At 42.6% G+C, this 15,133-nt stretch overlaps 1 protein-coding gene across 2 annotated transcripts in view; it reads right to left on the bottom strand.

The window, feature by feature from the left end:
• Positions 1–15,133, bottom strand: part of LOC126236825 (glutamate receptor ionotropic, kainate 2-like) — a 320,846-nt gene that overhangs the window by 161,822 nt on the left and 143,891 nt on the right. For both annotated transcript variants that reach the window (XM_049946425.1, XM_049946426.1), the window contains exon 6: positions 8,014–8,155. In XM_049946425.1, the coding sequence (XP_049802382.1) occupies positions 8,014–8,155 (142 nt within the window). The remainder of the gene's footprint in view (positions 1–8,013; positions 8,156–15,133) is intronic.

Below are 15,133 nucleotides of genomic sequence, written 5' to 3'. Positions count from 1 at the left end.
TGCACTGTATAAATGGTAATTGTTTTGGTAATTTGCATTTATAGATTTTGTGAGAGTTATGATTATCTTGTTTAAAACATTTTTACATAAACTGTGTATGTGGAAATTGTTACTGAAAATTTAGGTTTTTGAGGGCTGTTATGTTCAGTACTCATGCATATAGTATCATTTTGGGAATTAACTGAAAGGATTGCAGATACTGTTTGATTAGTTTCATGGTAATTAGGAGTGGTTTGGGTTATTGGAGGTTATTTTGTATTGCTTGCCGGGGCATTAAATGTAAACCAAAAATGTCTACTGAAGATAAGCAGGTCTGTGAGGTAGTAGTTGAAAGAAAAGGAATAGGACAGAAAGATAGAGATGATTCGGGATTCAGTGATTGTGGATTGTCATTAGGAAGCCCATCAGCACATTCAACTAGTTATCCCGAGACACCAGGACAAACGACGAGAAATAAGTCAGTTTTAGAGGATGAAGATAAGTGGTCGATGTTGATAGACTTGATAAAGAAGAGTTCGCAAGAAATAAGAGAATCATTTAAGAAAGATTTACAGGAATCATTAAAGAAGAGTTCACAAGAACTCAGAGAAGCAATAGAGAAGAGTTCACGAGAATTCAGAGAATCACTAAAGGAAGATTTACAGGAGATCAAAACATCGTACACAAAGATGGAAGATAATCTGAGGAAGGAAATACAGGAGTTACCAAAACGATTGAAGATGAACGTCGACGGAAGAAAAAATAAGCTACAGACAAATATAGATCAGGTCCAGGGAGACGTGGAGAAGGTGGAAGAAAAGTTAACAGAGAAGATAGAAGACGATGTTGAAGAAGCTAGAACCGAATTGGGAGAAAAGATCACCGAGGTGACGCAGATGCAGAAACAACGCAACGATGTGGTTAAGGAGATAGGAGATAGGCAAAACCAACTAGCTGTCAATCTGAGAAATGCTATAGCCGTGCAACGAGAAGAGGATAACAAGAGGGTTGAAATGGAGGTCAAGCAGTTGCAACAAGGAGTGCAGCAATTGGAAAGCAAGACAGAAGAAATTGATAGACGAATTAGCAATGCCACCTTAGCCGTTGGGGGAGGTAAGGTCGTTACATTGATGAGCAGTGATAATCGGTGCATCCAAAGTAATACAGGGCAGAAATTTAGACCGAAAGGAGGGTTGCACCCAATGATATTTATGAAATGGCTAAAAGGAGTTTTCCCAGCACATCTTAAGGACTCAGACAAGATTAAATTTGCAATAGATAGAATGGAAGATGAGGCCTTCACTTGTGGAATCAAAAGGAAGAAAGGGAATACTAATTATGATCAGTTTGGAGGAGGATTATTGGAGAAATGCTGGCTCAAAAGTCGTCAGTGTGCAGCACTTGAGGACCCACTACGATGCAGACCACTTAGTAATTGGAAAGGAACGTCGGAAGAATTTGGCAAACATTTGTGGAAATGGAACGAGATTTTGGAACAACCCCTGAATGATAAAATCATGGTACCTGTGATAAAAAGAAGATCGAATCAGAAAAGGTAAGGAACTGTGTCTAGAAGCCTAATCAAAGGTAGAGAGGCCTTAATGAAGATACTGGAGCAATTGGAGTCTATTAGATCACAGAAATACAAGCAAGCTAATGATCAAAACAGAGAAGGGAGTAATGACCCAAGGATTCATATTAATCATTCGTCTGATTTCCGAGGAAGAGGCGGAGGAATCGAAAAACCGAAGGATACTCCAGGTGAGGTCCGGTCAAAAGTGAGGGCTATAAGGACCCGAATAAACCTGCTAAGACATGGTTAGGACATTTAGCTGTAAAATGGACTTTTGAAAGAGGTAAGTGTTTAATTACATTGTGTTTTGTGATGTATTACAATTAGAGTTGCATATTTCATGTCGAAGATTGTCTCAGAATGAATATAAAACCTGTAATAACTAAAATGGTAGAGTAATAATTCATATATTCTGTGTTTAGGTAATAATATTTGAGTGTATATGTTGTGTGTTGTCATCTGATATTGGACCAGAGGGGACTATTGCTGGTTGAGATAAAAAAAATTGTAAATTTTGGACAATACCATTTACGTAATGTAATAACCTTTTGTAGAAATTGTTGTGGAGGCAGCCCACTACCGGAGTCCAGGACTATTTTGTAAATTGTAAATTCATTAATTATTTGTATTGTATGTTCTGTTCAAATGTAGCAATGTTTTTAAATCCCTTGCCGATTCTTTTTCGCCTGCGGTTCAAAAGAAGTTTTTGAGGGCGGGAATGTAAGGGGTCCGCAGGCCCTTACTACTAAGTTTGCGCTCACACAGGTCGACAGGGCAACTATCGAGTAGTGTGTGCAGGGCGCGAGAGTTAGAGGGGATTCACCGGAGTGCCGAGTGCTGCTTGGGTAGATTCCCGCGAGGCGGGAAGAACTGGGCGGAGAGAGTTAGTGTGGAGAGTGCGGAGTCAGGGTGTGGTAGGATCCCGCGAGGCGGGCAGAGCTGTGCAGAAGCCAGCAGCTGAATTAATGCAAATTATCGACAAAGGGAGCGGCCATCGCCGCGGTTTAACCCCTTTGTGTTAGTATTATACGGGAAAGTGAGAAAGTTCAATTACAGAGTGATTTCAGTGATATTAAGTGCCGTTATTGAACTTCCGCGTCTACCGCGCCGGCATTACTTGGATTACAGTGATTGGATGTTGCGTGTGACGATTAAGAATAACTAGAGAAACCTGTGCTGAGATTAGCCGTCATTGTATTGACGAAGGCAGTGGCTGTCTCCTTATTTTGTGCTTTTGCTAAGAATATAGATCTTGTTTGTGAAACTGTGTTGTGTCCTTTCTTACCACCAAACAGTACTTATTACAGTATTTGCGAAGGACAATACGGAATGTAACATCCCCTGAGCAGTCCAATCCGATTGCCAGCCCATTAGGTACACGGTCACATTAATCAATTATCTAATTTTGGGCTGCTATTCAGATCCGCGAACGAGCGGATACAAAAAAAAAATCAATAAAAGGGCGTGTTACAAAGTCACTGTTTTCTGCTTTTCTATTCCCTAGGAAACCTTCAAAGACATCCTTAAAAGATCGCCAGGCTGGAAGTTCTAACTGACTTAATTTTTCTTCGAAGTTCTTATCATGCATTAACTTCCTAATTTGTGGCCCAGTAAAAACCCCCTCTTTCAATTTGGCGTCACTTAATTTTGGGAACACTTGACGTAGATATATGAAACCACTAGCATTGACAAAATTCTTCATAAGGCCGACCTTAATATGCAGTCGGAGAAGGAAAACATTTTCAGAATCCACTAAAGGTACATATTTCACATTTCTCTCCCTGGAGCCAATTTATCTCGTGGTGGTAACTGTATAATGTTTATCTGTTGCACGGCTGTCCCAAAGAGAAAGGAAACAGCCATACTTTGTAAACCACTTTGTAGACCAGTTAGTAAACCAATCACCTTAAGATCACCTCATATTTTCCAATTTTCTTCATTATACTTAATAGCTTCAAGTATCTCTGACAAATTTACGTAGTTCTCTTTCGTAGTCACACAGTACCCTACAGCTACAGATGGTGTTGGAACCGTCAATAAACAAGCGTCACTTAGCAGCATCGTATGGTATGTTTGACTGCTTTATTAATCCTGCTACATCACTTCAAGCACAAGCGTTGCCCTCCATACGGTAATATGTCATCAGATCTTTATTACGTTGCTTAAAGTGAGTAATTCTTGTTTCTTCATGAAGTAAGTTCCATTCCTTACGACGTGAAGATAAAATTTCTGTACGCTGCTTGGATAAGTATAAACCACGAACTAGATCATTCAAGTCTGCTTCTGTAATTAAATGTGGTCTTTGTTCTGGAAAGTGCTCCTCTTCACTTGATTGACATTGTGCTTCCTCAGAGTTTGTAGATTCGCGATCAGAATTAGGAACTTCTTCCCACACTAGTGGAGGAGTTGGATCTGGCAGGTCTTCACGGTTGCGAATAGGTCTAATTGCTGAGGACGGGTTAGGGTACTTAATGTTCTTCTTATTCTTTGCTGAAAAGCCAGTTACATTAGTCAAACAGAAGTAGCAATCATCAACATGATTTTGAGGCACTCGGCAGATAATTGGTATGCCAAATGGTAAGTGCTCCTTTTTCCTTTTAGACATTTTGTTAATTTACGAAGGTTGGAACTTAAATAGTGGCAACTATTTATTCACAATCGATACAAAAGAGTTACATGTTTGCACCTGTTACTGTCCTTCAAAGTAGTCACCAGCGTTGTGTAGAACCCGTTGCCAGCGATGTGCAAGGCGCAGTATACCGTTACTAGAGCCTGTTCTGTTGATATTGCGAATGGAGCGGTCTATTGCCCGGCTAATCTCTGGAAAAGTTCAGAAGTAAATGCCACGAAGTGGTTCGTTCATCTTCGGAATCAAATCAAAGTCACTAGGACTTAAGTCCGAGGAGTATGGTGGATGGTATAGTATTCCCCAGTCCCATCGACCGAACAGAGCAGCCACAGCATGCACTGTATGCGCCCGCGCATTGTCGTGCAAAATGATGGTTGGGTTGCGAAGAAAGTGTCGCCGCTTCTTTCGCAAAGCTGGTCGCAGGTGATGCGAACAATAATACGACTTAAGTCCTCGTGTCAGACAGCGTTATCACCAGTTGGCAGAGTTTGAGAGGGTCACCACCGTAGGGCTCTATTTCGCCGTCTGGCGGAATCACGCATTTTCCAGAAATGTGGGGCATTCACTTTTGACATTGGCCCGATGTTGGACTGTGTTGGAAAGCGACGGCAGTCTAACTTGCTGTCAAATTTCCGGTGGACCATTTCTCATCACCACAAGGGAGAACGACGTATTGTGCATCAAGAACACCCTAACCACTTCAAATCCGCGCCTGCGATCCGAGAACACATAGTGGACTCCCTGCAACGTTCTGTGTCGTCCTGGACCACTGGTTGGAGACAAGCAACAGCCAGATTAGGGACTTACCATCCCTTGTAGAGGCAGCTGCGAACATCATAGCACAAATGGCTGCGTTTGCAGTGCAACGGTGAGCAGCAAATATACACTTCTGATGAATGGCGTCGTGTTGTGTTCAGTGATGGATCTCGATTCTGCACTCCACCAGATGACAATCATCGATCAGTATAACAGCGGCTGGGGCAGATGTCCCATTCTTTCAATGTCCTGTGGGGGACAGCGATTTTACCCAAGGCATCATGATGTGGGAGAGCCAGTGCATATGACGTCAGGTCACAGCCCCTGACTGAGGGGTACATTACAGACATCCTGCATCCTCATGTGTCACCTTACTGCGACTGTATGGTGCCATTTTTCAACAGGACAATAGTCGTCCACATATGAGACGTGTTCATACAGGAAATCAACATGATGCAAAGGTGTTCTCATGAGTAGAAAGATTCCGAGATCTCTCCCCTACAGAGCAGATGTGGGTGCGGCATAGCTGTTAACTATGTCCCAGTGACAATATCTAGATATTAAGGACCATTATAACAGTCGTTGCCTCAGAAGAGTGCACAACGGCTTTATGATGTCCTTTTCAACAGACTCAATGAATGCACCCAGACCAGAGGAGATGCAATGTCTTACTGATTAGTGGACTCATACTATTAAGTTCTTTGGAAGTTTGATACGATTTTGAAATCATTGAAATAAAATCACATACCCTCTCAACCCATGAAGTTGCTTTGCTTCCTTCTTCCCTTCCGGTTGCTTCGCTTTTGCAGCATGGTAATTATAGCTATTACAAGTCGTATGTTTTTAGAATGGTTAGTACCATTAAGTACATGTGACAAGGGCAAGCCATTAAGGCATTCTTTCCCTGTGCAGCAGGTCAGGTGCTGAAGTGTGGACACTTGGACACGAAACCGATAGTCTCTTCTGACAGATGCTGTCCATTTAATGGTGCAGTTACGACCGTGCAGAAAACACCAGGCTGTAAAGTTTCCGACATGTTTGTGGGAAGATTGTTCGATGCAGAGAAAAAACAACCAACACATTGATGTATGTTCATATTAAGGTACCACATATAGAAGTGTCAGCGCTTATATCCGTTACACCACGTGTATGTACGAGGGTCACTGCAAAAGAAATGCACATTATTTTTGTAAAAATACAGTTTTCATTCTGCATGTGTGAAAGTTTTACAGTGTTTAGATACATGCTTCCCGCTTGTTTTCAAACTTAAATGGTTCAAATGGCTCTGAGCACTATGGGACTTAACTTTTGAGGTCTTCAGTCCCCGAGAACTTAGAACTACTTAAACCTAACTAACCTAAGAACATCACACACATCCATGCCGAGGCAGGATTCGAACCTGCGACCGTAGCGGACGCGTGGTTCCAGGCTGAGGCGCCTAGAACCGCTCGGCCACTCCGGCCGGCTTTCAAACTTAGTTCAACCTGTTCCCGCGAGTGGCGCCGTCACAGCATGTCTTCAAGATGTCTGCTACACTTGACGTTCGTTAGAAGCAATGTGTTGTCATAGAATTTATGTGCTGTGAAAACGAGACAGTGGGAAACATTCACAAGAGGTTGAAAAAGGTGTACGGAGATGCTGCTGTCGATCGCAGTACAGTTAGTCGGTGGGCAAGCAGGTTACGTGATGAAAGCGGGCACGGCAATATTAAGGATTGTCCTCGCAGCGGCAGGCCTCGTACTGCACACACTCCAGACAAGGTGCAGAGAGTTAACGAATTGATGACTGCTGACAGACGCATCACAGTGAACGTATTGTCACGCTACGTTGGGATAGGGGAAGGAAGTGTCTGCAGAATACTGAAAGTGTTAGCGTTAAAAAAGTTTTGTTCCAGGTGGGTTCCCAGGATGTTGACAGTGGCTCACAAAGAAACAAGAAAAACGGTATGCAGCGAACTTTTGGAACAGAACGAGAATGGTGGAGATGTATTTCTTGGAAGAATTGAGACAGGTGATGAAACATGGCTCCATCATTTTTCACCGGAGACGAAGAGGCAATCAATGGAGTGGCATCATGCAAAGTCACCGAAGAAAAAAAATTCAAAAGCACGCGGTCTGCTGGAAAAGTTATGGCTACGGTGTTTTTGGATTCCGAAGGACTCTTGCTTGTGTATATCATGCCAAGTGGAACTACCATAAATTCTGATACATATGTGACGACACTGAGGAAACTTGAAGCTCGTCTGAGTCGTATTCGACCACATCGGCAAAAGCAGGATGTTTTGCTGTTGCACGACAATGCACGGCCACATGTCAGTCAAAAAACGATGGAAGCGATCACAAAACTCGGATGGACAACACTGAAACACCCGCCTTATAGTCCTGATCTAGCTCCATGTGACTATCATCTCTTTGGGAAACTGAAAGGCTCTCTTCGTGGAACAAGGTTTGAAGATGTGCACGCTGCCAAACAGTGGCTCCAACAGGTTGGTCCAGAATTTTACCGTGCGGGTATACTGGTGCTGGTTCCAAGATGGCGTAAGGCAGTTGAGAGGGATGGAAATTATGTGGAGAAATGAAAATATTGTTCCTAAAGGATGTATCTACACACTGCAAAGCTTTCACACATGTAGAATAAAAGATGGGTTTTAAAAAAAAGTGCGCATTTCTTCTGGGGTGACCCTCGTATGTTAGAGGGAGAGAGAGATGACTTCCAGAGCAGACGAGTAGTAAGGTTATATTGATAAGTGGGTGAATACTGCCAAGTTCTTTGTAATCACTGAAATAACATCACATATCCCCTTCTCTCTTCTCATTTCGTTTCTCCTCCTCTTCTGGATACTACACTTTTTTTGTTAGGCTGTGTATGTAAACGTGGCCAGGGGATACATTATAGAGCCACCTTCAGATTTACAAGCAACAAACTTGGGGACAAGATGTTCTATGTCACCTCATGAAACAACTGGACCTAGCAGACTGAATAGTAGGCCATTGATCACATGTGACAGTGCGCCACACATTACAGAAACAATTTCAGAACCTGTCGCATAGGGCTAGAGCGCCGTGAGCTGGCCTACCAGAGAGGTGAGCAGGTAGGACTGGTAGACCTCGGTCAGCTTGATGTCGGCGGCCTGGCGCAGCACGGGCATGATGAGGTCCGTGTCGCAGTCCAGCACCAGCCGCGACTCCGCCGCCTGCTTGATCTCCTTCAGCAGTGGCCTGCAACAGACGACGGACAACAGGCGCTAGGCGTCTCCCAGTTTGAGGGCGTATTCGTGTGTGGGGGAGGGGGGGTTTGAAATGTGATAACTGTGTTTGCCGAGCAGCGGGTTATCGATGGTTTCTTGCGTATCGGTATACCCACCTTTACGAACTATGAAGGTCTGTGCCCGCCCGAGGCCAGAGGAGTTTTGAGGAGAGCGGGACTTTGGAACGGGGAGGTGCCGGGCAGCGCCGCTGCGGCTGGGCTGATGAGCGCTGGCGGTGGCAGTCGACGTCTGGACGACACGGAGTGGAGGCGCGTGTAGTTCTGTTAGCACTGACAGAACCTGGGGCGAGGCCGGGCTGTTCACTAACACACTCGCGAAGTTTCAAGCCTTATGAGAAGCTCACTTTTGGAAATACTTAAATGTAAAGACCACGGGTTTCGCTCGTCTTCTTCTTCACCGACAGTTCACATTAGTGAGGACTGCCTAGTGTACGTGTGTCTACCAATTCATTACTCGAGTGTGTATGGTCAGATATTCTGAGATAAGATTATGTGCAACTAGTACTCATCAGTCTAGATGAGTGAATCTTAGCTCGTGAATAGTACCAGTCATTTCCAGTACATAATTAAGTTGTATTGTGTTTTGACCTTGTAGACGTTTCTTGATTACTGTTTAGTGTTGAAATATTTTGTGGCCGTGTCTAACTGTCGTTGTAAGTTTCAGGTAACGTTTAATTTACATTAAATGTATTCGCAGTTGCGTATATGGACAACTATCAGCTGGAGAATGGAACGATGACAATGAAAATTTATGCCGGACTGGGAATCAACCCCGATTTCCCACTTATCACGAGCGGTCGCCCTACCATTTAGCTATCCGTGAGCGACTCAGGGCCAGATCCAAACCTCCGTACGTCGTCAACCACGCATCCACAACCTGCACTCGTACATTCATTACGCATATTCCCGTACAGGTCAGACATTTTACTTGAAAGCCGCTTGTGTGGTATCGGCGGCTAAATATGGTAGTTAGTTAGTTAGTTGCGTATTGGTTCAAATGGCTCTGAGCACTATAGGACTCAACTGCTGAGGTCATAAGGTCATAAGTCCCCTAGAACTTAGCACTACTTAAACCTAACTAACCTAAGGACATCACACACATCCTTGCCCGAGGCAGGATTCGAACCTGCGATCGTAGCGGTCGCGCGGTTCCAGGCTGTAGCGCCTAGAACCGCTCGGTCACTCTGGCCGGCAGAGTTACGTATTCCATTGATCAATCGCACGGTACGGTAGCCGTTATGATGTGGAACGTGTCAAGTGCACAAGAAATGCACATACGAAACAAATTTTTTTAAATATACATTTACATTACAATACAGAGTTAAAGATTAATATTTCTGTTATTTACCCCTTACTGATGATGGTCGAAGTAGAGAGGATATAAAATGTAGACTGGCAATTGCAAGGAAAGCGTTTCTCAAGAAGAGAAATTTGTTAATATCGAGTATAGATTTAAGTGTAAGTAAGTCATTTCTGAAAGTATTTGTATGGAGTGTAGCCATGTATGGAAGTGAAACATGGACGATAAATAGTTCGGACAAGAAGAGATGGTTCAAATGGCTCTGAGCACTATGGGACTTAACAGCTATGATCATCAGTCCCCTAGAACTTAGAACTACTTAAACCTAACTAACCTAAGGACATCACACAACACCCAGTCATCACGAGGCAGAGAAAATCCCTGACCCCGCCGGGAATCGAACCCGGGACCCCGTGCTCGGGAAGCGAGAACGCTACCGCTAGACCACGAGCTGCGGACGACAAGAAGAGAATAGAAGCTTTCGAAATGTGGTGCTACAGAAGAATCCTGAAGACTAAATGGGTAGATCACATAACTAATGAGGAGGTATTGAATAGGATTGGGGAGAAGAGGAGTTTGTGGCACATCTTGACAAGAAGAAGTGATCGGTTGGTAGGACATGTTCTGAGACATGGGGGGATCACAAATTTAGCATTGGAGGGCAGCGTGGAGGGTAAAAATCGTAGAGGGAGACCAAGAGATGAATACACTAAACAGATTCAGAAGGATGTAGGTTGCAGTAGGTACTGGGAGATGAGGAGGCTTGCACAGGATAGAGTAGCATGGAGAGCTGCATCAAACCAGTGTCAGGACTGAAGACCACAACAACAACAACAATTTACCCCATTCCCTTAAATTAAACAAAATGCATATACTATATTTATAGATTTATATATTCCTATTCAAGAATTCATCTATGGTATAGTACCAGTTGTCAAGGAGATATGATTTCAATTTATTTTTGAAGCTATTATTGCTGTCTGCCACACACCTTTTTTCACCTGGTAATTTGTGGAAATTTTTTTTAGCAGCATATTTTACCCCTTTCTGTGCCAAAGATAGGTTGAGCAAAGGATAGTGTAAATCTTTCTTTTTTCTGGTATTATAATCATGAATGTCACTGTTGGTTTTAAACTGATCCATGTTGCCGAGAACAAATTTCATTAGTGAGTAGACGTGTTGTGAGGCTGTTGTAAGAATTTCCAATCTTTTAAAAAGATACCTACAAGATGTGCGACTATGAACCCCACACATTATTCTAACCACTTTCTTTTGAGCAGTGAATACTTTTTGTATAAATGTTGAGTTACCCCAAAATATTATTCCGTATGACATCAGAGAGTGAAAGTATGGAAAGTATGTTAGCTAATTAGTTTCTATATCCTCAAAATTGGCAATTATTCTGATCACAAAAGTTGCTGAACCTAGTCGCTTTAGGAGATACAAAATATGAATTCTCCATTTAAGATTCTCATCTATATGTACACCCAAAAACTTGGTATGCTCTACCCTGTCTACTGACTTCTGTTGATGTGTTATATTTATTGAAGAAACTATACTTTTTGCAACAGAAAATTGGATGTACTGTGTTTTTTCAAAGTTTAGACTAGAGCAATCCCATTTGCAGAAAACAAATTAATGACTTTTCCAAAGACCTTATTTGTATCATTTTCAATTGGACTTTCTTTTACTGGATTAATAATAATGCTTGTATCATCAGCAAACAGTGTCAGTTTAGCTTTCTGTTTCAGATAGGAACGGAGGTCGTTCACATATATCAAGAAGAGAGGGGGACCCATGATTGAACCCCATGGAACACCTATGTAATTTCACCTCGGTTAGATGAAGTGGAAAACTTATTTAAATCACTTTACACATATAACGAAATTTATTGCTTCCTGTTCTGTAGGTATGACATAAACCACTCGTATGCTATTCCATTTATACCATGGAATTGTAATTTCTGTAACATAATGTCATGGTTCACACAGTCAAATGCGTTGGACAAGTCACAGAAAATTCCTATTGGTGACATTTTACTATTTAAAGACTCTGTTATGTGGACAGTGAAACTGTATATTGCTGTCTCAGTGGAACAGCATTTTTGAAATCCGAACTGTGATTTACTAAGTATCCCATTAGTGTTGAGATTGCTAACCACTCTTGAGTATATTACTTTCTCGAAGGTTTTTGAGAATGCTGTAAGCAAGGATGCTGGCCGATAATTATTGACATCTGTGGTATCCCCTTTTTTGTAGAGAGGCCTGACAATGGCATATTTTAACCTGTCTATGAAAATACCTTGAGTTAGTGATGCATTACATATATGACTCAGAACATCAGCTGTAATTGCTCCACATTGTTTTAATATCTTATTAGAGATGTCATCTACTCCAACACAACATTTATTTTTTAGACACTTAATAATTTTACTTATTTCACAAGATGTTGTTAGGTGAAGCTTAATCTGACTATTTTTTTTCAAAACAGACTCTTCCATGTACTGCCTAGCTTTTTCTTTTGAACTGTTCTCACCAATTTTTTCTTCTACACTTAAGAAATGATTGCTAAACACATTAGCTACTTGCTACTTTTGGTTAGGATGGTCTCGTTCTCTTCAACAGTAATACTACCTACACCAGTATTGCAGTGCAGCTGGATCCTAGCCTCAACGAGCCACTACACAAGCACCTTAATTACAGTTATCAGTACCAGTGACAAGAGAACACATCGCACTGCAAAGCAGAATGACGCGGACGATGCACAAATCTGAACTGACTCAACGACCAACCGTTGCCTGGGCTTAAGTTACACTAAAGAGCCAAAGAAACTGGTACATCTGCCTAATACCGTGTAGCGCCCACACGATCACGCAGAAGTGGCTCAACACGACGTTTTATGGATTCGACTAATGTCTGAAATAGTGCTGGACGGAATTGACACCATGAATTCTGCAGGGCTGTCAACAAATCCTTAAGAGTACGACGAGGTGGGGATCTCATCTGAACAGCATGTTGCAAATAATGTTCATGTCTGGGGAGTTTGGTGGCCAGCGGGAATGTTTAAACTCAGAAGAGTATTCCTGGAGCCACTCTGTAGAAATTCGGGACGTGTGGGGTGGCACATTGTCCATCTGGAATCGCCCAAGTCCGTAGGAATGCACAACAGACATGAATGGATACAGGTGATCAGACAGTATGCTACGTACGTGTCACCTGTCGAGTCGTATCTACACGTATCACGAGTTCCACATCACTCCACCTGCACTCGCCCCACACCATTACAGAGCCTCCAGAAGCTTGAACAGTCTCCTGCTGATATACAGGGTCCATGGATTCACGAAATTGTCTCTGTGCCCTTACACACCCATCCGCTCGATACAATTTGAAACGAGACTCGTCCGACCAGGCAACATGTTTCCAGTCATCAATAGTCCAGTGTTAGTGTTGACAGGCCCAGGCGAGGGGTAAAGCCTTGTGTCGTGCGGTCATCAAGGCTACACCACTGGTCCTTCGGCTCCGAAAGCCCAAACCGATGACGTTTCGTTGAATGGGTCGCACGTTGACATTTGTTGATGGCCCAGCATTGAAATCTGCAGCAATTTTCGGAAGGATTGCACTTCTGTCACGTTGAACGATTCTCTTCAGTCGTCGTTGGTCCCGTTCTTGCAGGATCTCTTTCCGCAGCAGTGATGTCGCGGATTCGATGTTTTATCGGATTCCTCATATTTAAGGTACACTCGCGAAATAGTCATACGGGAAAATCCCCACTTCATCGTAACCTCGGAGACATTGTGTCCCATCGCTCGTGTGCTGACTATAACACCACGTTCAAACTCACTTAAATCTTGATAACCTGCCATTGTAGCAGCACTAACCGATCTAACAACTGTGCCAGACACTTATCGTCTTTTGTTCTTGTCGACCATTGCGCCTCATTCTGCCATTTACACAACTCTGTATTTGAATATGCGTTATCATGAGGATTAAATATCTTGCTTTAAGGCTAATTAATATCAAAATGGTTTAAATGGCTCTGAGCACTATGGGACTTAACTGCTCTGGTGATCATTCCCCTAGAACTTAGAACTACTTAAACCTAACTAACCTAAGGACATCACACACATCCATGCCCGAGGCAGGATTCGAACCTGCGACCGTAGCGGTCACGCGGCTCCAGACTGTAGCGCCTAGAACCGCACGACCACCCCGTGCGACTAATTAATATCAATTCGGCAGTAGGAGATGTATCACCTCAGTTAAAACTTACGCCTTAATCAATAGCTTTTCGGATATTTGATTTCAATACTGAAGTAATTGGTATTAAGCCTCTATTACTAAGGCTCCCGTTTGGAATGGTGATTATTCGAAAACTTTGAAAGAGTGCTTTGATGTTTGCACTGTATTTGTCATTTGGTGCCGCGTGCCTCACACATAGCCATGGCTGGTTTCTCGTTGCATCCCACTGAGGCGCGAGCGGTGTTGTATTGTTTTACACGTCAATCAGAGGCATAAATTTTTTAATAAGAATGGGGAGGGAAGACCTGCTCCCTTTAATGGCGCCGCAGTTTATGCCCAGTTAATGTGTAATTTGAGTTCATTTTAACTGAAGGTGCTGTGTTTCCTTAAACCCTTGGGTGACTTATGTCACGGCAAGACTATGTTATGCCTTTTAATTCTGGTTTTATTTTCTTAAAACTGGCATGCGTCACGCTCCTGTTTCTTAAGAGTGACATATCTCGCGTTTGACTGCTTGGTAGTTTTGATCCAGTTTAGGTAAAATCTTGTCTTTCTACAAACCCATACGCCACGGTTTGACAAACTATTAAACTAAACGCATATTTTGCTTAAGGGTTTTGATGGAGTTAGAATAAATGCCCATTTTGTTTAGGGGATACAGGTGTTTTGGAGTATTTGTTTCTAGTAATGTCGATCAATTTAAGTCATTGACCTAGGCTAGTTTGACTAATGTTTTGGTTAAATAAATATTTTAATGATTTTATAAACTTTTTCTACCAAAGAAAAAATTGTACAAAAGGAATATTTAAAAAATCTGGAAATCGTTTAAATAAAATAATTGTTCGTTTTTACCAGTACCTTTCCACTCACCTCACCTGCTGCCCTGCCATTTCACTGTACACTCTTCGGGAAATGTAAGGTATCATCCACATTCGTGTATCAATCTCCTACGCTGTATGTGGGCGAAATTACCTATAGAGGGCACTAGGGAGTTGTCTGTTCTGGCGGTATACGCAACAACGCTATCAGATCTGACTTATCAAGGAAAACCTGCATCAGTTTCAGACGAGGCCTTAGGACACTAAGCTGAAGCAGCCTGTAAAGCTTTGTCTGTGTAAATACGCAAAGGAAGGGACAATTATAAGGCTTGAACTGGTTCGATATGTCACCGCCGTAGCGTACAAGGATATGAGATGCAACATGTGTGGTTTCACGGATGAATAACGCTGCTGTTATTTGAGGAACATCACGTCCATGAGTAGTGGAGGTCGTGGAACTTGTGTGATATGTATAAAAGATCGATATGTAGCTCATGTGAGCGACGTTCCTGCACATACCTTTGTGAGCCAAAACATTGTGACAATTACCCATCGCGAGACTGAGTGTCACCT

Source organism: Schistocerca nitens, chromosome 2, assembly GCF_023898315.1.
Source record: "Schistocerca nitens isolate TAMUIC-IGC-003100 chromosome 2, iqSchNite1.1, whole genome shotgun sequence".
Lineage (NCBI taxonomy): Eukaryota > Metazoa > Arthropoda > Insecta > Orthoptera > Acrididae > Schistocerca > Schistocerca nitens.
The sequence above is the reverse complement of the archived record's forward strand: the minus strand, read 5'-3'. Positions and strand labels throughout refer to the sequence as shown.